The sequence below is a fragment of the Gopherus flavomarginatus genome, chromosome 21, assembly GCF_025201925.1.
Source record: "Gopherus flavomarginatus isolate rGopFla2 chromosome 21, rGopFla2.mat.asm, whole genome shotgun sequence".
NCBI lineage: Eukaryota > Metazoa > Chordata > Testudines > Testudinidae > Gopherus > Gopherus flavomarginatus.
Window position 1 is genome coordinate 18,915,423 of NC_066637.1, and position 24,099 is coordinate 18,939,521.

General features: G+C 53.5%; 1 protein-coding gene across 4 annotated transcripts in view; it reads right to left on the reverse strand.

Annotated features, from left to right (window-relative positions):
* The window catches only part of EPHB2 (EPH receptor B2), a 268,411-nt gene extending 246,015 nt beyond the window's left edge, over positions 1-22,396 (reverse strand). For all 4 annotated transcript variants that reach the window (XM_050931188.1, XM_050931186.1, XM_050931187.1 and 1 more), the window contains exon 1: positions 22,319-22,396. In XM_050931188.1, coding sequence (XP_050787145.1) covers positions 22,319-22,382 — 64 coding nt within the window. In that variant the 5' untranslated portion in view covers positions 22,383-22,396. The remainder of the gene's footprint in view (positions 1-22,318) is intronic.
* Between the last annotated feature and the right edge of the window lie 1,703 nt (positions 22,397-24,099).

The window sequence follows — 24,099 nt, forward strand, 5'->3', positions numbered from 1 at the left end:
TGTCAGCCTCCATCCCAAACCCTGCTTTGCCTCCAGCATTTATAATGGTGTTAAATATATAAACAAGTGTTTTAATGTATAAGGGGGGGGGTCGCACTCAGAGGCTTGCTATGTGAAAGGAGTCACCAGTACAAAAGTTTGAGAACCCCTGGCCTAGCTACCAGCTCTTGGAGAGGTGAATTACCAAGGCTGACGAGAGAACCGCTCCCATCAGCATAGGCAGCATCTACACTGAAGAGCTACGGCAGCCCAGCTGTGCCAATGTAGCATTTTAAGGGTAGACAAAGCTGGAGTCTGGTCTTGCAGGTAACAATTGCAAATGCCTCTGATTTCATTTCTACACTTGACTATTTACAGTCATGACATCATAAGACTGAGGTGCTTCCTCCTTTGCTCCAGTAGCTTTCCAAGCCCAACTTCTCCCATTACAGACATGTATTCGATCATTCGGTTTCAAATCAAGTAGTTTATTCTATCATAATAATTATTTTAATACAAACTCAACTGATATTGATACTTATTCTTTCCTTATATCCTCCTTTGGGGAAAAAAATACATACGTTATCTGTTTCTAAGCTTTCTGTTAAATAACAAACTGTGCAGGTGATAAACTTTTGGTAATGGCGACGTTCTGTAATTTAATAATGCCAAATATAAACCAGAATTCACTTCTTCAGCTTCTGTTAGTAACTTTTTTACTATTTTAACATCATTTTCAACTAGCCCATTAGATTGAGGATAAACCCGGACTTCATGCAATCTGTTTGAAATCATACACACTCTGGCAAAAACTTTTAAACTCTTGACTATGTAATTGAGGGCCATCATCAGTTATTGCTGTGCTGGGAATGCAAAATGCCTCGCAAAAACTAATTTTATAAATTGATCGGCATGTGTGTTTTATAGTATAGCTATTTCAGGAAAACAAAAAAAATAATCAAGAACTAGAATATAAGCATTTCCTTTATATTCAACTAGATCTAAGCCTACTTTAGACCAAGGTCTTAAGTTTTCAGGAATGTGTCATAGGTTGTTTAGACTGAACATTTCTATATCTTTGACATATGTAACATTCTTTATATTTCTCGGTCTTTTCGGGACAGTACAGAATCTCTCTTGCTCTACATTTCATCTGTCTATGCCTACATGTCCCTCATGTAAGCACTGCAACATCTCTGCTGTTTACCCTAAAGGAATTACTACAGAATTCCTTCAATTACTGAGAAGTCTTGAATAAATTGATTATCTGGCTTTGGTATAATTTATTATATCCTCTCTCAACAGCTGTAATAACTGTTTGCAAATTTTCAACTTGTCTACTTGTCCAATTTCTTCCCATATAGTTTTCTGTATCAGAAAAAGTTTAAGTACATCTACATGTATCACATCACCTTCCTCAATTACATTGGTTACATCATAAACTCTAGGATTATCATCAGCAATTAATGATTTGCCTGGCTGATCCTCTACTAGTAAATCATATACATAAAATTGAAAGAATAATCTTTGTAACCAAGGTGGTATGTCTATCATGCTCCTTTCTGAAATATTAACTAATGGCTGATGAACTACTCCTGTAAGTACAGATCTATCACATACAAATGTGTGACTTTTGCATGCAGAAAAAAAATGCCAAAGCCTCTTTCTCTATTTGCGCATACTGACATTCAGTTTGACATAGCTCTAGATGCATAAGCAGCTGGTTTCCATAGTGCACCACGCTTCTGTAATAGAAGTCCTCTGAGGCCTTGTTTGGAGGCTTCTGAAGATAATTTTGTAAGTCTGTTACTATCAAATAATTTGGAGTTGTTTTTATAAGTTGCTCAAATTCTTGTTATGTTCATAGTCTCATTTCCATTGATTATTTTTTTACAAAGTTAAAGCCCTTCAATTTGTTGGGTTTTTCTTCCTGCTAAGTTAGGTTTGCATTTTCCTACAAAATTAACCACACCCAAAAATTTCTGTAATGACTCTATGGTTTAGGTAAGCAATATCATCAATGGCTTGTATTCACAATGGAGCAACTCCTGACTGGTCACTTCTAGAAATGTTAATTCTTGCGCAATAAATTTACATGTATTTTTGTTAAGTTTCAATCTCCCTTTTGCTCTAGATAATGTTTTAGTTGATCTTGTATCATGGTCTTCCCCATATTACTGTATCTATATGTTCAAAATTCTTTAGCATTGCTCTATGAAATACCTCAGGCGCATTAAAACAGTGACATCCAAAAGCTGTGTTAAATATACATGGCAACTGACTTTCTTGCTCCAAAGACATCTGCCCAAATCCATTTGAAGTATCGAAAGAAGAAATATATTTTGGTCCTGCTATCTGTCCAAATATTCTTCCCTGGTAGGTATTTTAAAATGTTCCCTTTTAACATACTTATGTAAGTCTTTCAGATCTAAACAAACGTAAGGATCCATCTTTCTTTTCTGCTAGTACAGCTGAATTCACCCAGTCAGTTCTTCTACTCTTTAATGATATCTAAATGAGCTAACCTTTCCAATTCCTTCTGTACTCTACTCCTTAAAGCAGTGGTTTTCAATCTTTCTTCATTTGTGAACCGCTACAAAAATTTCAAATGGATGTGTGGACCCTTTTGGAAATCTTAGTCAGTCTGCGGGGACCACAAGTTGAAAATCACTATTCTGTAGTAATGACAACCTTTCACAGAGCCCTTAGACATAGTCTGCAGACCCCCCACGGGTCAGCGGATCACAAGGTGAAAACCACTGTCTTAAAGCAAAGAGTATTTTGCTAGTGGCACGTATAATTGATTTCTTTGTTTCATTTAAAATCTGCTTTATACATTGTATCCAATTTATCAATGCCAGTGAATACTTCAAAGTTTTCCAGCGTTTCAGAATCCTGAAGAGTCTGAATTCTACCAATTAGAATTAGTGCTAAACATGTTTCTAAATCTAAACTTTGTCCATTAACTACTACAAATCTTATGTTTTCCAAATTATCTTTAACTATGACCTGTAATTCACAAATACCATAACAGGAATTTTTTCACCACTAGAAGACTGTAAAGTAATCTGCATTTGTTCTCTTACTACTTTTACTACTAGGTTTTACTTTTAGGCCTTGGCTACACTGGCGCTTTACAGCGCTGCAACTTTCTCGCTCAGGGGTTTGGAAAAAACACCCCCGAGCGCTGCAAGATAAAGCGCTGTAAAGCGCCAGTGTAAACAGTGCCACAGCGCTGGGAGCGCGGCTCCCAGCGCTGCAAGCTAAACCCCATCAGGATGTGGAGTACGTGCAGTGCTGGGAGAGCTCTCTCCCAGCGCTGGTGCTGCGCCCACACTCGCACTACATAGAAGTTTCAAGTGTAGCCATACCCTTAGACATTTTGGAATTTCAAAAGAAATTACATTAGCCCGTGCACCTGTATTTATTACATACAAAATGCATGTCCCATTAGTAAATAGTGTCACCATCCAATCCTTCTTGTAGTTCACAGAGTGGCTCTGTTTCAAAATACCCAGAAACACAATTTTCTTCCTCTGTAACGTCAGCTCTGCATTCCTTACTTGGCATCTTCTCTGAGACTTTTGAATTTGGAACTAACTGTATATTTCTAAGTTTTTTCAGATGTCTCGGTTTACCAGCTTTGGAGAATAATTCTGTTTCTTTCAGATGTGACAGGTTTGACCACCTGCTAGACATTGTGGAGGGAGGCACCAACCCAGACATTTTAGAACATTCTTTCATATGCTCGTACGTTTTAACTTCAATACTTCGACTCTGTTTTCTTCCATAGCCTTTTTTAATATACACGTTTGCTTATTAAGTTTATATTCACATCAGTTGGTTTTCTTTCTAAAAATGTGCAGTTGTTGTTGATTAAGTTCAGCAGTTTGGCAAATTCTTACTGCTCTTTCTGGATTTAGATCTGACTGTTCTAACAGTCTTTTTCTTACGCAGAGAGAGATCTTTTGCACCCACCACAATCTGATCTCTTATTGACTCAGAAAATTACATCTGACTTCTTATCTTTACATTTGTTTTAAATGATTCAAATTTCTCTTTCCTCCATTTGATTTCTTGAGTGAAACTGAAATCTTTCGTTTCATTAAGTTCAAATGAATTATATAAACAAATTGCTTCACCATCTGTAGTTTTCAAAAAGGTGGCAATCTTTTGTTTATCTTCCCTTGGAATACACCCTGATGCCCTCAAACATAAATCTAATTCTGGTTTCAACCTTTTCCAGGTTTCTGCAGCACTTCAACATTTTTAGAAACGTGGGAACTCTGAATTGAACCATCTTATTTCATTCAAAATTGTTTTTCACTCCTGAGTGACTTTTACTTCAGGGTTTTTTTTGTTCCATTTGTTCTTAAACAAACAAAACAAAACAAAACACACACACACCACCACCCAACTTCCAGTTCTTTTTGTCACTTTCCCCAATCCTGGTACCATGTGTCATTTTACGTCATTCATTGCTAGTAATTTAACCACAGTCTTTATTAAATGCTTTCCTACTGCACATACAGAGCATCTGAACGCTGGCCAGTCTAACCTAAAACCAGGTGCCTGCTCCCCATGTCAGCTCTCACACCCTGGAGATTAAAAACAATGAGTTGTACCTGTGGCCCCATAGAGACTAACAAATGTATATGGGCATAAGCTTTCGTGGGCTAGAACCCACTTCATCAGATGCACAGAATGGAAAATACAGTAGGAAGATATATGTAACAGTACATGAAAAGATGGGAGCTGCCTTATCCAGTGGGGGGTCAGGTAAGGCAACCCCCATCTTTTCATGGTCTCTGTGTGTGCGCGCAATATCTATCTTCCTTCTGTATTTTCCACTCCATGCACCTGATGAAGTGGGTTTTAGCCCACGAAAGCTTATGCCCAAATAAATGTGTTAATCTCTAAGGTGCCACAAGGACTCCTTGCTGTTTTTGCTGACACAGACTAACATGGCTACCACTCTGAAACTGGTCACCCTGGAGACTGTTCATCCTCTTAAAGCCACAATAACAGCACCCCACCTGCACTCTGCCATGTTAGTGCTCTGGGCTCCTGCCAGAAAGGGACCTGGAACTCATGGTGCTTGCGACTCACCAGTGCTCAGTCCAGAGGAACAGGCCTGCCCCTTAGTGCCTGCGCTCCTCTGTTAGCGTAGGAAGCCTCCCCTGGCACTGGTGTTGCCTCAACACTTCTGCACCCTACTACAGAAGGGCTGGCAGCACTCTATCCCTAGCCCAGGAAGCTGGCAGCCCCCCAGGCCACCGCCATGCACAGAGGGGTAATATCACAGCCTTTCTAAGCTGTTCAAGCTCCATATGAGCAGAAATGCAGGTGACAAGTGGAAGCAGCTGACAGTCAATTCAGCATTTCCAGGAGATCTGTATTTATCAAAAGCTGTCAATCTGCAGCCAGAACAGGTGTCAGTCACAGTGAAATCTCCTGGCAAACATTCAGTCAGAAAGCAAAGAGTTTGACATCAGGTCAGAATGAGATTTTTGCTCCTTCTCTCATGGGAGAACCTCTGTCTCTGCTTCCCGAGTTTGAAGAGAGCTATCGATAAAGGAAAGCAAAGAAACAGAGGCAGAATGAAAAGTGGGTAAAACAGGAAATACAGACAGGCCAGCTCTGGGGAATTTTCTCCTGCCTCGAGCACCAGGGACCAGCCACTAGCAGAAACAGGATGCCAGACTGCACCCTGAGAGCGATCTGGAGGTGGGGAGTGAGCCTTTTATTAAAACCCAAAGCAATATCTGCCCTTCTAATGACAGCAACAACTTACTGAGTCATATTCAATTTTCTGTCCATTGTGAGCCCTGGGCCTGTCTGTCTGGCCAGCACTCCGGAGATGGGAGGAGTGACATTCGTGTTTCACCACCACTCCTTCTCCAGGGCTGAAGACCCTTCCCCTGAGGTCAGCCTTCGATCCACACCAGCAAGACCAGTATGGACAGCAGTGCTGTCTCTGGAGGCTGCACCTGATGACCCAGGCCAGATGGCTTTGGGTTCCTTTGCCCCTCATGCATGGAGGCAGCTCAGATGACAGGAAGCCAGGGGGCGGGGGGGAAGGAGGGGAGAAGCAGCCCCTCCTATCACTTACAGCAATGAGACACAGGAACAGACCAGCAAGCTCCAGAGTAAAGCAACAGCCTAAAACAGGGGCAGGACAGTGTAGGTTTGGGGGCAGGACAGCTGACCTGACATCTCAGAGAAAAGCAGCTGATCAGAAGGGAGATAAGTTGTCCTGACCTAAGTGCTGTCATTGCTCTTGGCTTGTGCCATCAATGAACCCATTTACTGTCCATCAGCCAGTGCGTTTATGACAATACTGGATACAGAACAGACCCCTGCAGTGCCCACCTGATGCTTCCCACCAGCCAGACACCAATCCCTTCATTACTCCAGGAACACCACGAGTCGCTCCTTCTGGTACTGTTATCCAGCGGCGTGTGCATCCCTGCCCAGACGGCTCCAGTTTACAAATGAAAATATCACTCAGGGCCTGTATCCAAGGCCTCCTCAAAGTCAGGAGAGCCACAGTCACTGTCCGTTCCTGATCCACTAGCCTGTGTCCCTCAGCACAGAAACAATCATACAGCTCTGGCACAAGCTGCTGCCAGCCTGCTAACCCTTTACTCACTGGCGGGGGCTTTCCCAGCCCACCGCTCTTCACCAGGGAGCTGATCCCACTGCTCCATAAAGCCCTGGGCTTCCCACACACCCACTCAAAATACTTTCCACATTTGTCCACGCCGGGCTGGGGAGAGGAGACAGGCCCAGCCTCAGCTGCACAGGGGCTGGCTGTGATTCTGCTGAGGGCACAAAGCCACAGCCAGTCCAAGCAAGAGCGGCTGCCCGGCTGGGGGAAAACATTCATCTCCCTGTCCCACCTGGTGGCACTGGCTTCTACAAGCAGAATTAGGCCAGATTCAAAAACAGATTCCCTGACCCCCAGCACCCACTGGAGCAGAGTTCACTGAGCGCCTGCATGGAGCAGCCCTTCAGAGGAAGGGAGTTGCCGTGGTTCCTGACCCTGTTCACACTGCCTGAGCACAGCGCAGGCTCAACTTCTGCCTTGACACACAGCCTGTAGCAGGGGCCCGGCAAAGCTGACTACCCCAGCAGGAGCTCCGTGCGTGGGGACGCAGGGCACCCAGCTGTGTGCCTTGCTCAGGATGCAGCATACAGTCTCCCACAGATCAGCAGAGCTGCACGAAGACAGTGTGGGCATGGCAGGAGTTCGGAAAACGGAGCTAGCACATGGCCTCCCCGCTGAGACATCAGGTAAGCTAGAGGTGCAGAGAGCCACGGGTGCAGGCAAGGCTGAGCCCAGCGGGGCTAAGAACGCAGGCAGCTCTCCTGCACCCCAAAGAGGATTTACACACAGCCTCAAGCAAGCAGAAAGCAGATGCAGCCAGCCGTGCCAAGGTATGTGTGCCTGCACACGTACACATGCCTTGGTGAAAGGACCAGTTCTGGGATCAGCGAGGTGATGTAAATGCAGAGGGACTCCCCTGGAGTTACTCCAGGTTTACTCTGATGTAGCAGGATGAGAATCGGCTCTGATTTCTCTGAGTGTTACCCACTCAGGGTACATCTCCCCTAAGAAAAAAGGTGCACTCTTAACTGGAGTTAGCAAACATGTGCAGACTAACACAAGGTCATATCGTAGTGCATACAAGGCCTGGGCCACATGCAGGAGTGAAGAGGAACTAACTGTGTGGGACTAGCTGCATTTTCCATATCCCCACCCTCAGCCCGCAGCCACTCACGGAGGCTGGGCGAGATGCTTAGGCACTCTCTGCTTTCCTGGGGCAACATCCCACTCCTTTGCAGCAATTTCAGCCCTCAAGCGCTCTCCTTCCACACCTGCCAGTGCTGGGCAAGCCCAGCTCCACAGGCTACCTTCGTTGCCACGCCTCAGGATGGCAGCAAGCAGCACCTCACCAGGCTCCACTTACGCAGCATGGCCCAGCCTGCTTTGCCCTGCTGAGAGCCCAAATCCTCTTCCCACACTCTCTCACTCCATCACACCATGCCACACGCATAGGCTGAAGGGCAGACATGGCCCATTCGTCTCCCTCGGCACTCGAGACCGATTGACCTAGGCTTCAGTCAGATACAGGGACCTGCATCCCAGTCATTCCCAAACATTCCCATCCTCCCTTGCCTCTGCACCTGTACAGCTCCCCAGACACACAAACTGCCCTGCTCTCACACTCCTCCCACCACCGCCTGTGCCCCCAGAGAACACCACCTCAAACCATCAGAGCAACTGTCCAACCAAGCTGCACTCTGGAGAGTAAAAAACAAACAATACAGCCCCCCGGGGCGCTCTGACACCACTGCACACACTGAGAAACTGCCCCCATACCCAATACAGCCCAGGGGGCACTGACAGCATAGCACACACTGACCCCCCCCAACCCTGGTACCCAATACAGCCCAGGGGGAACTCTGACACCACTGCACATACTGACCCCCCCCCACCCTGGTACCCAATACAGCCCCCTGGTGCGCTCTGACAGTATAGCACACACTGACAGCCCTCCCCCGTACCCAATACAGCTCCCTGGGGCGTCCTGACAGCACAGCACATGCTGAGAAATTCCCCCTGTACCCAATGCAGCCCCCCAGGGCGCTCTGACAGCACGGCACATGCTGACACCCCCCTTTCTCCGATACCCAATACTGCCCCCTGGGGCGCTCTGACATCACAACACACGCTGGCCCCCCCCCCTATACCCAATATAGCCCCCGGGAGCATTCCGACATCACAGCACATGCTGACAAGCCCCCCACCCCAGCACCCAATACAGCCCCCCAGGGTGCTCCAGCAGCACAGCACATGCTGACCCCACCAGCCCCCGTACCCAATACAGTCCATGGGCGCCCTAGCATGGCGCTCTGGGCTGGGATGAGGAGCGAGGGGAGAGCCGGGGTGCAGATTCAGCAGGCAGGCAGGTTGCCGGGGCAGGGAGCTGGGAGGGGGAAGGGTAGCATTTCAATCCCCTGCTCCAGTACCATCAAGCACTTGGCCGTCTCTGCAGTGGCTGTTTCATTGCTGGGCTGAAATCAAAGCCCAGGGACCTCTGCCCACCGGACCCCTACTGTGGCTACAAGCTAGACCTGGCCAGGCCCCAGGGTGAGTCCCTCCAACCTCACCATAGTGGGAACCCAGAGCTCTGCATAACGGAGACCCCTCTGCCAACGTGCTCCAGGCTTGCACGGCTAAGCCCAGAGCTCCTATGTGGAGTTCGGGCTACAACAAAGAGCAAGCTGTTCCCTATAGCAGCCGTCTGGCGCTGGCAGTGGGCTCTGCACAGAGGGGTCTGCTCCATCTGCATGGACACCTCACTGCCGTGACACAGGTGGGCACAGCAACAGCCATGAAACACTTGGTGGACAGAGCACCCTCTTCCCGGTCCAGGTGTTCCCCCAGCCCTGCCAACAGAGCAGAGACGGGCACACAAAGCTTTGTGGAAAGGAGAGAAGGTGCAGCAGGTAGAGGGACCAGGACAGCAACCGCCTGGCTTCAGACTGTTCTCTTGCCTCAGGGAAGTTGCTAGAAAGCAGATGTCTCCCCAGAGATTTTTCCTGGCAGCCAAGTGCTGCTCCTAGAGGAAGTGCTGAACGCAAGCCAGCAGCAACGTTGGTGACGAAGCCGGCTGCTCTCCAGGAACCAGGCTGGCAACACTGGCCAGCTGGAAGGGCGGGCGTGGGGGAGTCCCCATCCGGAACCACCCTGATCCCCAGGATCTCCATACGGGGAGAGGTTGAACCAGCCAGGGCCTTGCTCCATTTACTAGCAGGCACTTTAAACACCTTGAGGATCTGGGCCAGACGCCTAAATCCCAGTGCAAGCGACAGAAGCGATGTGCCTAAATCCCTGTGAGGGTGTGGGCTTTCGAGCCCAGCCAAAGCTCTCTGAGGGCAATGCAGAGACTCGAGTTGACTTTGGATCAGATGCTGTGTGTATTTGCTGGTGAGATTCAGAGATGAAAGGGGAGGCTGGGGCTTCAGGCACAGCTTCCCAGGCCCTTCTCTGGGGATCTGAGCAGTACCAAGGGCAGGGCAAAAGGGGGAGCAGGATCACTGCTTCAGCCTCACCCCTTGCCCAGATCCAGAGCAGGCCAGCATTGGTTCTCACACTGGGCCTGCAGTGGACCCAGAACTGCCCAGGAACTGGGTGGTAGCCAGGAGAGGCAGGAAGGCCTAGGGACAGACATTGGGCTGGGCCCCAGAAGCTCCCGGCTGCCACTTATAATGGTGGTCACTGGGCAGTCTGGAGACCACAGAATGCCCCCGTCCTTCCGCTCCTATGGGGACGCCAAAATGGAAGTGACCTGCCTGGGTTGACGACCCAGGGCTGCCAAGATACACTCCCCTCCAGCTTTTCCTTTCCGATTGGTTAAAGCCGTTCGTAGATCTCACTCTTGGAAAGAGGTGCCTTCCCCCAGACCTGAGATCAGCGCCTCACTCAGCACGCAAGTCTGGGGACACTGGAGGCAGTGCCAGGAACCTTCTGACATAGCCAGGGAAGGAGATGGCGGAGCAGGAAGCAGACCCCAGCAATTTTAACAGAGCAGCAATGAAGCTCCGTCCAGCACCCTCGACACTGTTGTCTCCGCTCCGTTTGGTCACAGGAGGCATGGATGGTGCAAGAAGAGCAGAGCAAGAGAACTGGGTTAGATCTCCTGGGTTCTAATCCCCACACTGTCCCCGACTCCCTGCGGGCCAGGCAGCTCCCTGTTTCTTGGTTTCCCGTCCGCACAGCAACACTAAACTGGGGAAATAATGCAAGAGAGACACAGTCCCGGTCAGCAAGGGCTTCTCCTTGGCGTCCAGGTGAAGGACAGGGAGGAAAAAAAAATGTGAGGTGACCAGCAAAAATGTGAGGTGACCAGCAAATGCCTCCTGGGGCTTGGATCCACTACGTGACCCCTGAGTGGAGCGTGATGTCCCCAAAGGCCCCCCCGTCTCTCAAGCAGACAGACAAGGAATTAACCCCTTGTTCACTGGGACCTGGCAGTGCCCAACACACAGGGGACCCATCCTGGCTGTGCGCCTTCTGGGGAATGTATCATGGACATGCTGCTGAACCCTGGAGTGGTTTTATCCACCGCTTGACTCGCCAGAGAAATCCTCCTCTGGGTAGCTACCGAACCGGGAAACGCTGGCCCAGCAGGGCTCAGAGCGCAGGCTGCTCTGTGACCTCAACCACAGGGGCACTGCTGGAGCCAGCGCGACACTGAACGTATTGGCTGGTTTCCTGGGATCTGGCTGCATTCAGGACCGATAAGGCTATTCTCTCATCACAGGCAGCTCTTCCCTGTCCCTGCTGCAGCCAGCCAGTCACTCCCTGATCTCCACACCGACTGCCCCAGCTCAGAACCGCCCTTTGCTCTGCCTGGAGCCCTGAGAACTCGCTGCAGTGCTCATTACCTCATTCGCAGCCAGGCTTTCCCAACCCCCTCCTGCAGGCTGGGAAGGATAATCGGCTCAGACATAAAAGGCTCCTCCGGCCTGGCTTGGTGCGTTAGGCATGTCTTGATCTGCAGTGACCCCAGCAGGACGAGGCTCTGGCCATGCCCAGGCCCAGTATAAAGCCCCTGGAAAGCAGCCTGCCATGCCCCTGGAACTGGGGGTACCCAGGCAGCTGGTGGCAGGAGCAGCGACATTGCCTGCTCAGAAGCCAAGTGGCAATACAGGGGCACAAAGCCCTATGCATTCAACCCAACAGTCCCCCCACTTGCTTTGCTCCCACAGTGCCCGGGGGATGCATGGGGGCACTCACTGTCCTTATGTGAGAGATCTCTATGCAGAGACGACGACTCCACCCGAGGGGCATGGGTATGCTCAGGTCCCAGCGCCCCCTCTTGCTGGATCTCTGTGCTCCCACCCTCCCTCCTTCATGCTCTTGATCCACGAACTCAGGAAGGAACCTCTGATGGGTCGGGAGTTGCCAAGCAGAGTGGATCCAACAGCTTCTGGTCACTAATAAAACACAGATGGCTCCAGCCAGGAGCAGACCTGCACTTGGCTTTGTAGCCAGACACTGTCACCACTCTGCTCCATCCAAGCACACAGGGCCGGTTCCCCAAGCACAATGCATCCTACTCAAGGGGCTCCCATTCTCCCACCCTCCATTCCAGTACAGGCCGAGGGGACCCCACTGCGAGGGTTGAGTGCCTGCTCCTGGCCACCATACACAGGGCCCTGCTGCCAGCTGGCTCGCAGGGTGGCGGAGTGAAGGCAGCCAGCTCCAGTGCACACCGGTTGGCTGCCTCCCTCCTCTCCTCCTCCTCATGACTCTCCATCACTGGTTCTGCCTGTCACTTTATAGGCACAGGAGGTCCCTGAGCAGGGGAAGGGCAACATTAGCCCTGCAGATTACACTGGGCACCTATCTGCCATCTTCCACCCAGAGAGCTCCAGGCACTCTGGGTCAGCACCAGGCTCATTTTACAGAGGCCCAAGCTGAGGCCCAGACACAGGACGTAGCTCTCCCAAGGTCTCACAATGATTCAGTGGCAGAGTTGGGAACCCAGGCTCCCACCCTGTACCCTGCTCTAACCACTGGAGCGGACTTTCTCCAGATGTGGCAGGTGGCTGCCCTTTCACACCCTGCACCCAGGCAGGAGCAGCAACACACACATACCTTGCAGACTACACACACACTGACAGTCCTTGTAGACTGGACTGACTGACCAAAACACACACATCTCTTGCTGTCCACACACGTGTGGGATCGACCCTCTACATGCTCAAGGTAATAGGAAATTTAGCACTGTTGTGAAGTGGTGTAGGATGAGTGGATCAGGGCATGGCCATTCCACCACAAGCCCTGCCACTCACTGCAAGGGCCTACGTGGTGTGCGCGCTGGGCTCACCCCTCACTTCACAATAAACAGTGGGTTTTGATCACTCTGAAATCACCGTTCCCCTTCAGCATTCAGGAGCTTGCTAACGTTTTTCCTTAATGAAATCAACTTTCACCGCAAGGCAAGAAGCACCACACCCACCCACCCTCTCACTGAGCGGAGCGGAGAACAGATTTTTTTGGGTCGGATGCCAAATCCCATCCCTGGGGCAGTGCGGAGCCATACATGAATTTGTGACTTCCTGCCCCGGGGCTGTAGGGCCTCAGCTTCTGCCCTGCCTACAAAGACCCTCTCTTATGGAGCTTGTGTGGCTGAAGACTAGCTGGAGCACACAGACCCCTTCCCAGGACCCAGCCCCGTCATCCCAGAGCCCTCTACAGGGTGGAAGAGTACAGAGCCACTCCCACGCAGAGCCATTCTCCAGGGGGACGGACAGAGGTTTTGCAGGTGCATGATGCATTGTAATCACTAGCCAGGACCTCAGGAGGCAGGAGAAAGGACCCAGCACCTCCAGTACCAGCTGCATTGAGCTCAGGGGGCTGCAAACATCAGAGGCGAAGCACATCCACCGCCGCACTACGATGACACCCTCTTATTTGCATATTGCCCCTCTACCAGTTGTTCGGCTGAGGGTTACCGCTAGGAGAAGGGAGCCATAATAAAGGGATCTGGGAGCACCCGGTGAGCCAAGCGGCTGTGCTGGCAGCTCTACTCTGCACACAAAGCCCACCCCAGCCTGGCAGCGCCCAAGACTTTCTCTTTAGATTAGAGATACCAGCAAAACCGCCCTGACAAAGGGAGAGTGTCCAAGAGAGCCCAGAGGGGGGCTCTGCTCTGTGACAGGCCCTCCCATGACAGCAGTCACCCTTGCAGGCACACAGACAGAGGCCATGGCAACGGCAAGGTACAGTACAAGGAAACCCAGTCACCCTGGTTCTCTAGCACACTCCCAGGGGTCGCACCCGGTGGGGGGGCTGATGGGTGAGGGCTGAGGAGTCAATTGTCTGGTGATAAACACAACTGGTCGAAAACTCGGGGCATGGAAAACTCTGGTATTTGGGAATTCACTTTTGTCCTGAGTCGGGACAAAAGGGCAAAAATACCAAAAGGTTTAGTGGAACAGAAAGTTCTGAAAAATGTCCATTTGAAAATGTCTACAAGTTTCATTTTGGATCATAGACTTGTAGATTTAAAGGTCAAAAAGGGAGCATCATGATTATCTAGTCTGACCTCCTGCAGATCGCAGGCCACAGAACCTCATCCACCCACTCCTATAAAAGACCCCTGAACTCTGGCTGAGTTGCTGGAGTCCTCAAATCACGGTTTAAAGACTTTAAGTTACAAAGAATTCATTTACACTAGTTGAAACCTGCAAGTGACCCATGCCCCGTGCTGCAGAACAAGGTGTAAACCCCCCGGGGTCTCTGCCAATCTGATCCAGGGGGAAATTCCTTCCTGACCCCAAGTCTGGCCATCAGTTAGACCCTGAGTATGTGGGCAAGACCCAGCAGGCAGATACCTGGGAAAGAATTACGTGTCAGGGAAAGGCTGCTGGGACCCTTTCCCCACTGCCTCCTTCCATCAGAGCCATTATCTTCAGTGGTAAAAACTCCAATAGTGGGACACTGCACAGCTAAAAGCAGCAGCATATATGGGGAGACACTGCTTGGGAACAGAGACAGCAATGGAGGGTACATAGGCACAGGGTTCAGGTGTGTCTTTACTCGTTATGTAAGCAGTGCCTCTTCGACTACACCGTATTTATACCTATGCTAGGGGGTGTGTAGCGTATGCACTTTACATACCACTGAAGGGGGGTGGGGGGGCAGAGTCACAGAATCATAGATTATTAGGGTTGGAAGGGACCTCAAGAGAACTTCTAGTCCACCCCCCTGCTCAAAGCAGGACCAATCCTCAAATGGCCCCCTCAAGGATTGAACTCACAAGCCTGGGTTTAGCAGGCCAATGCTAAAACCACTGAGCTATGTCTCCCCTCTCCCACGTATGGTTCCTGCCCTGTGCACTGGTTCTAGTTGGGAGAACTGGGTTGCTCCTTTACAGGGAGGCTGCACAGATTGTAAACAGCAGCCCAGGATGATAGTGATGAGTAATTACCCTAGGACCCATCCATTTCCAGAATGCCTTTCATTCCACAGCTCCATCCCAAAGTGCCGGACAAACTCCTACATGCACAGGCCAGGTAAGATGGAAAAGCAGCCTCCCGTGGGCTGGAGGGACATCATTAATTAGCCCCAGAATTCCCATTCCCAGTCAAAAGGCAGTCAGTGGGAGCAGCATTCACTCCCTATGTGCTAAAAGCAGCACCTTGTTCATTCTCCCCTTGTGGTGGGACTCAAACCAGTGACAGGGTAGGGGGTCCCTCATAGTTGAAAGCCCTATGCATTTGAGCCCACTCCATGCTCTCCCTGCAGATTGTAACCGTGCAAACCAGCCTGAGGCTCAGGAAAGGGCAGATGCAACAGCCACAGCAAGAGATGACCCTAATAGAGGAGCTCAAGCTCTCTACGTACTTACTTGGCCTTCCTCATCATATCCTCTCAGCACCCCACAATTGTCAGTGGAGTTAAATTTCACAACACCCCAAAGGGCCTTATCCCCATTGAACAGACAGGAAGTGAGGCAGATTAAGAGACTCACCCAAGGTCACCCAGAAAGTCTGTGGCAGAGCAGGGAATTAATCCCAGGTCTCCCAGGCCCCAGCCTCCCGCCTTATCTACCAGACCATCCACCCTACCAAGGAGGGAGGGGAGAAGAGTCAGCCTGGAAGGAATGCAGGCAGCCCAGCAGGACCTCTATGTGCCAGACACCTAGGGAGGGCTGGCCTGGGATCACAGAGCGATGAAGAGTTTTGCAAACCTCATCCTATCAAGTTCCATGGTAAAGGTACTAACCCCAGCCAGACCCAGAGCCCGTAACTCTTTCTCCACAGGCAGACCCATTCCTGAAGGCCTGGAGGAGGCAGTTATGGAACTGCGCTCCCCCTCCACACCTATTCCACCTTCCGGGTGGTTCTCATGCTCAGTCCCAGTGTTCCAAGTGCCCACAAGGTAGGAGCTGGATGGCCTCTGCCTGGGCCCACAGGATCAGCAAAGGGAGGGCCCAGGCCTGCTGCAATCAGAGCCAATAGTGAAACTACCACTGACTCCACTGCGGCCCAGGCCCCCAAGGAGCCTGAAGAGAACACTGGCCCTAAGCAGCCACAAGGCCTCCTGAACCTCCTGCAGACCCCCAGAGCCTTTCAACTTGGCCTCCTTACAGCAAGGCTGGGGAGAACCGGTTCAGGGGAGCTATGAACGGAACCTTTCTGGGGTCAGGAAAGTCTCCAAATAGGGTCTCCCCCACCTCCAGTAGTTGCCATGGCCCTGCCCTTCCCCATGCAGCCATAGGTCTTGAAGGCCAGCAAGCCCTGGGGTTGACCCAGAAGCAGGCAGTATCAGAGCCTCTTTTCCCAAAAAAATCTGCCAGCTCAGCTGAGCAGCACCAAGATGTCAGGAGGTTCATCTAAATTTGGCCGATTTCTGCTGCTGCCCTCCACAGTCCAGAGCGCCCCCTGGCTATGGCAGAGGACAGTGCATCCCAACCACAGCAGAATGCTCCACAAATGACCCCATTGCTCCCTGCCTGGGTCCTAGCACTCGCTCTGTTGATCAGTCCCTGCTGAGAATCTCTTTCAGGATCCCCAGGGCAAATGCAATTGAGGGACGCAACAGGCGAGGAGAGGAAAGTCACCGATTTCCTCCCCTCCCGCAAGATTTTCAATGTACCTCTGGCCTGCGTTTGCGTCAGTCGGGGGTTTGCGAGCGTACTACTGACACAGGTTTGCTGGCAGTACTTCTCTGCAGATGCAGTTTTACTGGTACAAAAGTGCCTTCCACCGGCAGAGCTATTCTTCTTTCCATACAGGAATAGTGATCCTACTGTAAGCACACGGATGCCACTACAGTCAGTAGTGCACAAGGGACTTGGTGATACAATCACTACACCAACACAGTGCAAACATTGTATGTATTGTGTAGACAAGGCCTTTGACACCTCGGCCTGGCTGAGCAGCATGCCAGGGCCTTGCTGTGTTCACAGCCAGGCTCCCGCATGCTGCTCCTCACCAGAACCCCAAGGTGCCCCCCTTAGTTCACCATCCCTTCCGCCAAGCAGGGGTAATGATGCATTACTGAATAGCCTTAGGCTGAGACCCAAGCCCTGTAGGACCCCACTGGGACCACCCCATGTGGATCATTCCCTATCAGCAATAGCAGTTATAGATCTGTCTGTTAGCCCATTTTTAATCCATCTAATATGGGCTGCAATTATTTTGCACATTTCGGGGGGGGGGGCGCGTAATTAAAACTGGAATGTCTGGCAGAGCTAAATCCTTACAGAATTCCAAGTATATTCAGTCAACGCAATTGCCTTTATCAACCAGACTTGTATCTTGTCAAAGAATGATATCAAGGTGGTGTGACAAGATCTATTTTCCATGAAACCATGTGCACTAGTATTAATTATATTTCCATCTTTTGATTCGTTAGTGATAGAATTCGGTGTTAGCGGTTCCACTCTTTTGCCCAGCATCGATGTCTGGCTAATAGTACCCTATAGTTACCCAGGTTATCCCATTTAGCCTTTAACATTTTGTTGGAACAATATTGCGTTTCCTCTAGCCCTCTATAACCGCTCAAGCACGGCAAGTTATTAAAAGTAAAAATCAAAGGTATGAAGAGCTCCTTGGCCAACTCTTTTAAACCTCTTGGGTGCAAGGTTTCTGGCCCTGCTGAATTTAAAATGTGTAATTTTAGTAGACGCTGCTACTGAACATCCTTTTCATTACCCTTGGAAAACTATTTCTACATCATCGTACACAATGGATACATCATCCAACCTGATTCGTAATATAGGACAGAAATATTTACTGAACCCTTCTGTCTTTTCTGCACCATTATTGACAACAGTGCCATCTCCACCTAATATTGGATCCACATTATTTTTAGGATTCCTTTCGTTCCTGATACATTTTGAACACGCCTCCTTGTTACCCCTAACTCTCTGACACAGATATGGGGAGGATCCCTTTTGCTTCTCTTATCAGCTGCCTGCAATCTCTCAGCTTCTGTTTTATATTCACTGCCATTCACCTCCCCTTTTCCCACACGGATTTATGTTTTATTGTTCTTTGCACATTTCCTCTAAAATTAAAAAAAAACACACCTTTTTTCACAGCTGAGATACTGCGACTTTTGGAGCACCTAGCAAAGTGTTCTTAAACAACTTCTAATTTCCATACACACTTCTCAGTTTACATTTTTCTCCCCAACAATTTTGCTCATAATGATGTGTAGCTTTGGGGAGTTAGCTCAAGTGTGTGTAAATACAGACACGTATATATCTATTACTGGTGGGGACAGAATTCTCTTTTTACTTTCATCAGAGGATCTCAAAGCACCTTACAACATCAATTAGTGAAGCCTCCCAGGATGGGGGTCTGTATTATTTCACAGCTTATTTAAAGATGAGGAAACAGTGACTTCCCCAACATGAGAGCTGAGAATAGAACCCAGGAGTCTTGTCTCCTAGCCTAGATGATGATCCCTGATCTAACAACTAGACAACACAGTCTCCCATAAATAAGCCAGAGGTCTTGCCCTGCCTGTTGAAGAAAAAGGAAAAACAGCCAGGAGCCCTTGCAGCTGCGAAGGCAGCGGTGGAACATTTAGGGAGCAGGGGCTGAGGAGGTGTCACTCAGACATATGGTGGAGTGAGACGCCTGCAGAGCCTCCAGTGTAAGGAAGGACTCTTAACACTGATTTGCGGTGTCAGTGGATCTGGCACACTTGCTCAGCCAACCTGATAGAGCGGAGGCAAGTACCAGGGGGACTTACCAAGAGCCCAGCCCGCACAAGGCAAGGGAGGCTAGAATGGATTAGACACAGGCACTGAAACATGAATGTCTGAGCTACCTACACTGGTTAAGGCAGAGCCACAGCCTGACAGGCTTCCCACCATGGAAAAGAGTGACTCAAGGAGGGAGGAAAGCAGCACAGCACCCCGAGCCAGCCATCGCTCTGCCTTGCCAGCATTCAGCTTAGGGGCAGTAGTTCTGGGCTAGGCTTTGCTAGCACAGAGGCAGAGCCAGCCTGGGCTAGGGGTCGCTTGCATGAACATGATGCTGGGTCCTCATGACCTAGACTTAGTCCCACCATGAGTACAGGCGACTGGACTAGATGACCTCCCGTGGTCCCTTTCAACTCTACCATTCTAAACAACATCACACAGAAGGTGTGTGGGACCATGGGCCAGGCCCAGGACTGCCCTGACAGGAAATGGACATTATCCATCGGGGAAGGGGGCAGCTCAAGAGCGTAACATGAGTGACTTACACCGACCTGGCATTCAGCTGGCGAGCACGAGTGAAGCTGACCCATCGGGGGGAAGCAGGGGGCTAGCAGCAGGGAAAGCAGCTAGGTCTCTGGAGAGCACAGCCTACGAGCTATCCATCTGACAGCCCCCTCTCCCCGCCTCCCCACTCCACTGCATGCCAAAGAGATGCAGCTTACACAGCACCAGTACACGCTCACATCCAGTGTGAGGCCGAGAGAGTTCGACAGGAAGCGCACTGTCTCCAGGTTACATTTGTCCCATTTTGTCCCTCACAACTGTGTTTCAGGCTCTAAGGTCCAGCTGGTTTGTGACTCCCTCCCCTTGCCCCTCATTTCTCCCCCCCCACTCTTCTCTTTTCAGCACCCAGCAGGCCAAGCATCCATTCCTTAGTAGAGCAGGACTTCCCTGTCCACGCCCTTCCCCCTATGGCCCTCCTCCTCCCGCTCCCCCCCCAGCACACCCCCACCCATGGCTCTCCATGATATTAATGACTTTTTAAACTGGCAGCCCTCCTCGCCCCCTCCAGTCCGGCAGTCTGGGGGCTGGCCAGCAAGGAGCACTGCATTTGCCGAGTGCAGCTTTGCAAAGCGAGGATGGGAGCTGCTGACCTGTGAGGTGCCACAGCCCCACACACTCCTTCAGGTGGAGAGAACAAGGCTCTTGCTACAGTAAATGGTAAAGGAGCGAGCGGCAGGAGCAGACGACTCAGCCTCAGCTCCGGTTTCATTTCCATGCTCCAGGCAGGGTCTCGGAGAGGAGCCTGAGACCAGACCCGGCCCAATGACTTTGAGCCAGGCCCAGGATCGTCTTTCCCAAAAAGCTGCTTGTTTCCCTATTTCAAACCGACATGAGCAAAGCCCCCTTGGGGAGGGCTGGGGGCCCTTCGCTGCAAAAAGGGAAAGGCGCTGGCTCCTCTGCAGGGGCTTGGGGGTGGGTGGGATAGGCCACGGGGCAGGCAGAGCGTGACATTAAAGCACATCTGGGATAACGCGTGGACCAACACAACAGGCCAAAGAACAGATCCGCCTCCCAGGGCGGCGCCTCTCCCTGGCAGGACAACATCTGCTGAGAGCCCCTTGACGAGGACACACATCAGGGAGCACCCAGGGGAGATGGGGTGGGGATACTAATGCGAGGCCAGTCAGACCCCAAAGCCGACAGCCTGGGTTCTGCGTTACCGAGCGATCCAGATAACGGGAGAAAAGCCCCTAAGCCCAGCACGTTCCTGACTCCGCGCCCAGGCAGATGCAGCCAAGGCACCAGGAAGCCGCCCATGTTATCTGGCGTTTCTGGCTCCTTCTAGAAAATGGAGACAGAGACCTACAGGCCAGGCAGCGCCACAGTACGTGGGGCTACTGACCCCTAGCGCTGGCCAGGGGGGCTGCATGGGGCTCTTCTCCGCCACAGAGAGGTTGCACTAGGAGGGTGGGGGCGGAGGTGTCAGCCAGCTCCTGTGCACAGGCCCAGCCCCCTCCCCTCCCATGGCTGTAGCCGCCTACGCAGCAGGCACTCCTGCTGTAGTCAGCAGTGTCGGGTCTGGCTGGCTTTGCAGGAATCCCGCTGTCAACCACCAATACTGCCATCTGATCAGGCCAGCCATCCGACGTGGACATGGATGTTCCTACAAACACGCTCATCTCTCTATAATTAAAAACATGCTGGGCTCGTCTGCACAGCATAGCTGGCTAGTGCTCTCCACTGCAATGTAAATAGTCCTATTTGTGCCAAGCTCGCATATTGTAAATATCACTACGTATAGCTGGCCAACCCATGAGTCATTCCCCAAAACTCCAACTTAATCAACAGTGCCTCATCCCTAGCCCACACCAATGCAGTGCCTAGGCCCCTTCCGGGCATCTGTCTTGACATCCAAACCCAGTGGCGTCCACACAAACCCATCCATCCGCCTAGCAAGGGATCCAGTCACCCCTTGCGTTGAACACATGTTCCATTCGCTGCCCCCAAAGCTCTCACCAAGCCGGTACGAGCCAGAGTCCAGCCTGAGACCTCGCGCTCCTCTCTGCCCCTGAGACGGGAGCCCAGGGTTCTGTGCAGTTGTATTTCCCTGGGCGACAGGGCCTGCTCTCTAGCGGTGTGAGGGCACGGATGCATTGCTCAGATAGGCAGGCTAGCAGGATGAATCCCACCTCATCCCGTGCACAGACAGCGCTGCCACAATGAGTCTCCCCGTCGGGCGGCATGTTCCAAATGCACCCACATTCCACAAACTTCCTACCTGCCATCTAGCCTGCGCGGCCTGGGGAGAACGCAGCCGGGAGGGAACATGGCTCCCGAAAGCCCACGCCAGGGGCCAATCTCAGGCTCTGGAAGCCAGGAAGGTGCCAGGGTCCCACTAGAGGCACGTGCCAAACCCTCTCCCGGCCCGCCAGCGCCAGGCTGAGGTTGGCAGCCTGTGCGGCACCAGGACCAGGATCGCTGAGCATCGCTCACAGACTGCACAGCAACCACTCCGGGGGGCCCGCCGAGCCACGGGCAGCTAATGGGGGTGGGGGCAGAGGGCACAACACAGGTATCAGGCTGGCAATGCCATGCAAGGCACATGCCTGATGCCGGCAGACGGGCAGGGAGCATGGGGAGAGGGGGACCTGTGTGCCCCGCACGCCCACTCCATCCTCACGCCATGTTTGGGAAGGTCCAGGCGCCAGCAGCCAAGCCCGACAGCTGCAGCCCAGAGCCCCCCGGCCAGCGGCTCCACATCGCCAGCGGGGTCCTTGCCCCCAAGCCCCGCGGCGGCCCCGAGCGCTATCCCTCGCTTCGCACTTCCACCCTTCGGCTGCAAACTTTGCAGGGCCCCCGAGGCTCCGGGCCCCGGCCGGGGCTCGCTGCAGCGCTTCCCGGGGACCCGTCCCCATGCCGCGGGGGGCGCCCGGCGCTGGCCCGGCTGCGGAGCGGGGCACGACAGCCCCTGCCCCCGGCAAAGGCGGCTGCGCCTCGCCTGCACCAGCGGAGCGGAGCGGGGCGGCCGGTGCCGAGCCCCAGCCGGGCGGCGCCTGCACACGAGCCCCGGAGCCCCGGCCGGCCGCACTTACCCTCCACGGCGGCGAGCAGGGGCAGCAGCGGCAGCAGCAGGCAGCAGCCGGCCAGCAGCGCCATGGCGGGCGCGGGGAGCGCGGGCGGCGGCCGGGGCTCCATGCGGCCAGCCCGGCCCCGCGCAGGCAGACACACGCGCCGCGCGCTCGCCGCCGAGTGAGCCATAGGGAGCGCGGAGCCGGCACCGCTCCGCCAGGCTGGAGCGACCCACCGCCCGCGCCGCGCGGGGGAGCCCGCCGCCGCCCCGCCCCCGGGCCCCGCCGCGCCTGCCGGGCCTGGCCGGGCCGGGCGGGGCGGGCGGCGCAGCCGGCGGCGGGCGGGAGGCGGGGGGCGGCGCGGGACAGCCCGGCGGGCGAGCGGGGCCGGCGCCCCCCGCCGCCAGTGGTATCTCCCGGCGCTGTCTGTCAGCCGCGGCCGGCCGGGCTGCGGGGCGGGGTCGCCCGTCACCTGCCGGGCCAAGGGAGGCACCGGCCCGGGGCCCCTGCCCAGAGCCCGCGCCGGGCTGGGCCGGGCCGGGATCGCCGGAGTCCCCGCGCCACGTGCCAGGCAGGTGCCCGCAGAACCCGGCCTTGTGCTCGGCTGTACCCCGCCGGGGGTTGTCTGTGCCTGGCCCGGGCTCGGCTGTACCCTGTGGGGAATTGTCTGTGCCTGGCCCGGGCTCGGCTGGACCCTGCCGGGGGTTGTCTGTGCCTGGCCCCGGGCTCGGCTGTACCCTGCCGGGGCTCGTCTGTGCCTGGCCCCGGGCTCGGCTGGACCCTGCCGGGGGTTGTCTGTGCCTGGCCCGGGCTCGGCTGGACCCTGCCGGGGGTTGTCTGTGCCTGGCCCCGGGCTCGGCTGGACCCTGCCGGGGCTCGTCTGTGCCTGGCCCGGGCTCGGCTGGACCCCGCCGGGGGTTGTCTGTGCCTGGCCCCGGGCTCGGCTGTACCCCGCCGGGGGTTGTCTGGGCCTGACCCGGGCTCGGCTGTACCCTGCCGGGGGTTGTCTGTGCCTGGCCTGGGCTCGTCTGTGCCTGGCCCGGGCTCGCCTGTACCCTGCCGGGGCTCGTCTGTGCCTGGCCCGGGCTCGCCTGTACCCTGCCGGGGCTCGTCTGTGCCTGGCCCGGGCTCGGCTGTACCCTGCCGGGGCTCGTCTGTGCCTGACCTCGGCTGTACCCCGCCGGGGGTTGTCTGTGCCTGACCCAGGATCGACTGTACCCTGCCAGGGGTTGTCTGTGCCTGACCCAGGATCGACTGTACCCTGCCGGGGGTTGTCTGTGCCTGGCCCGGGCTCGGCTGTACCCTGCCGGGGGTTGTCTGCGCCTGACCCGGGCTCGCCTGTACCCTGCCGGGGCTCGTCTGTGCCTGGCCCGGGCTCGCCTGTACCCTGCCGGGGCTCGTCTGTGCCTGGCCCGGGCTCGCCTGTACCCTGCCGGGGCTCGTCTGTGCCTGGCCCGGGCTCGCCTGTACCCTGCCGGGGCTCGTCTGTGCCTGGCCCGGGCTCGCCTGTACCCTGCCGGGGCTCGTCTGTGCCTGGCCCGGGCTCGCCTGTACCCTGCCGGGGCTCGTCTGTGCCTGACCTCGGCTGTACCCCGCCGGGGGTTGTCTGTGCCTGACCCAGGATCGACTGTACCCTGCCAGGGGTTGTCTGTGCCTGACCCAGGATCGACTGTACCCTGCCAGGGGTTGTCTGTGCCTGACCCAGGATCGACTGTACCCTGCCGGGGGTTGTCTGTGCCTGGCCCGGGCTCGGCTGTACCCTGCCGGGGGTTGTCTGCGCCTGACCTCGGCTGTACCCTGTGGGG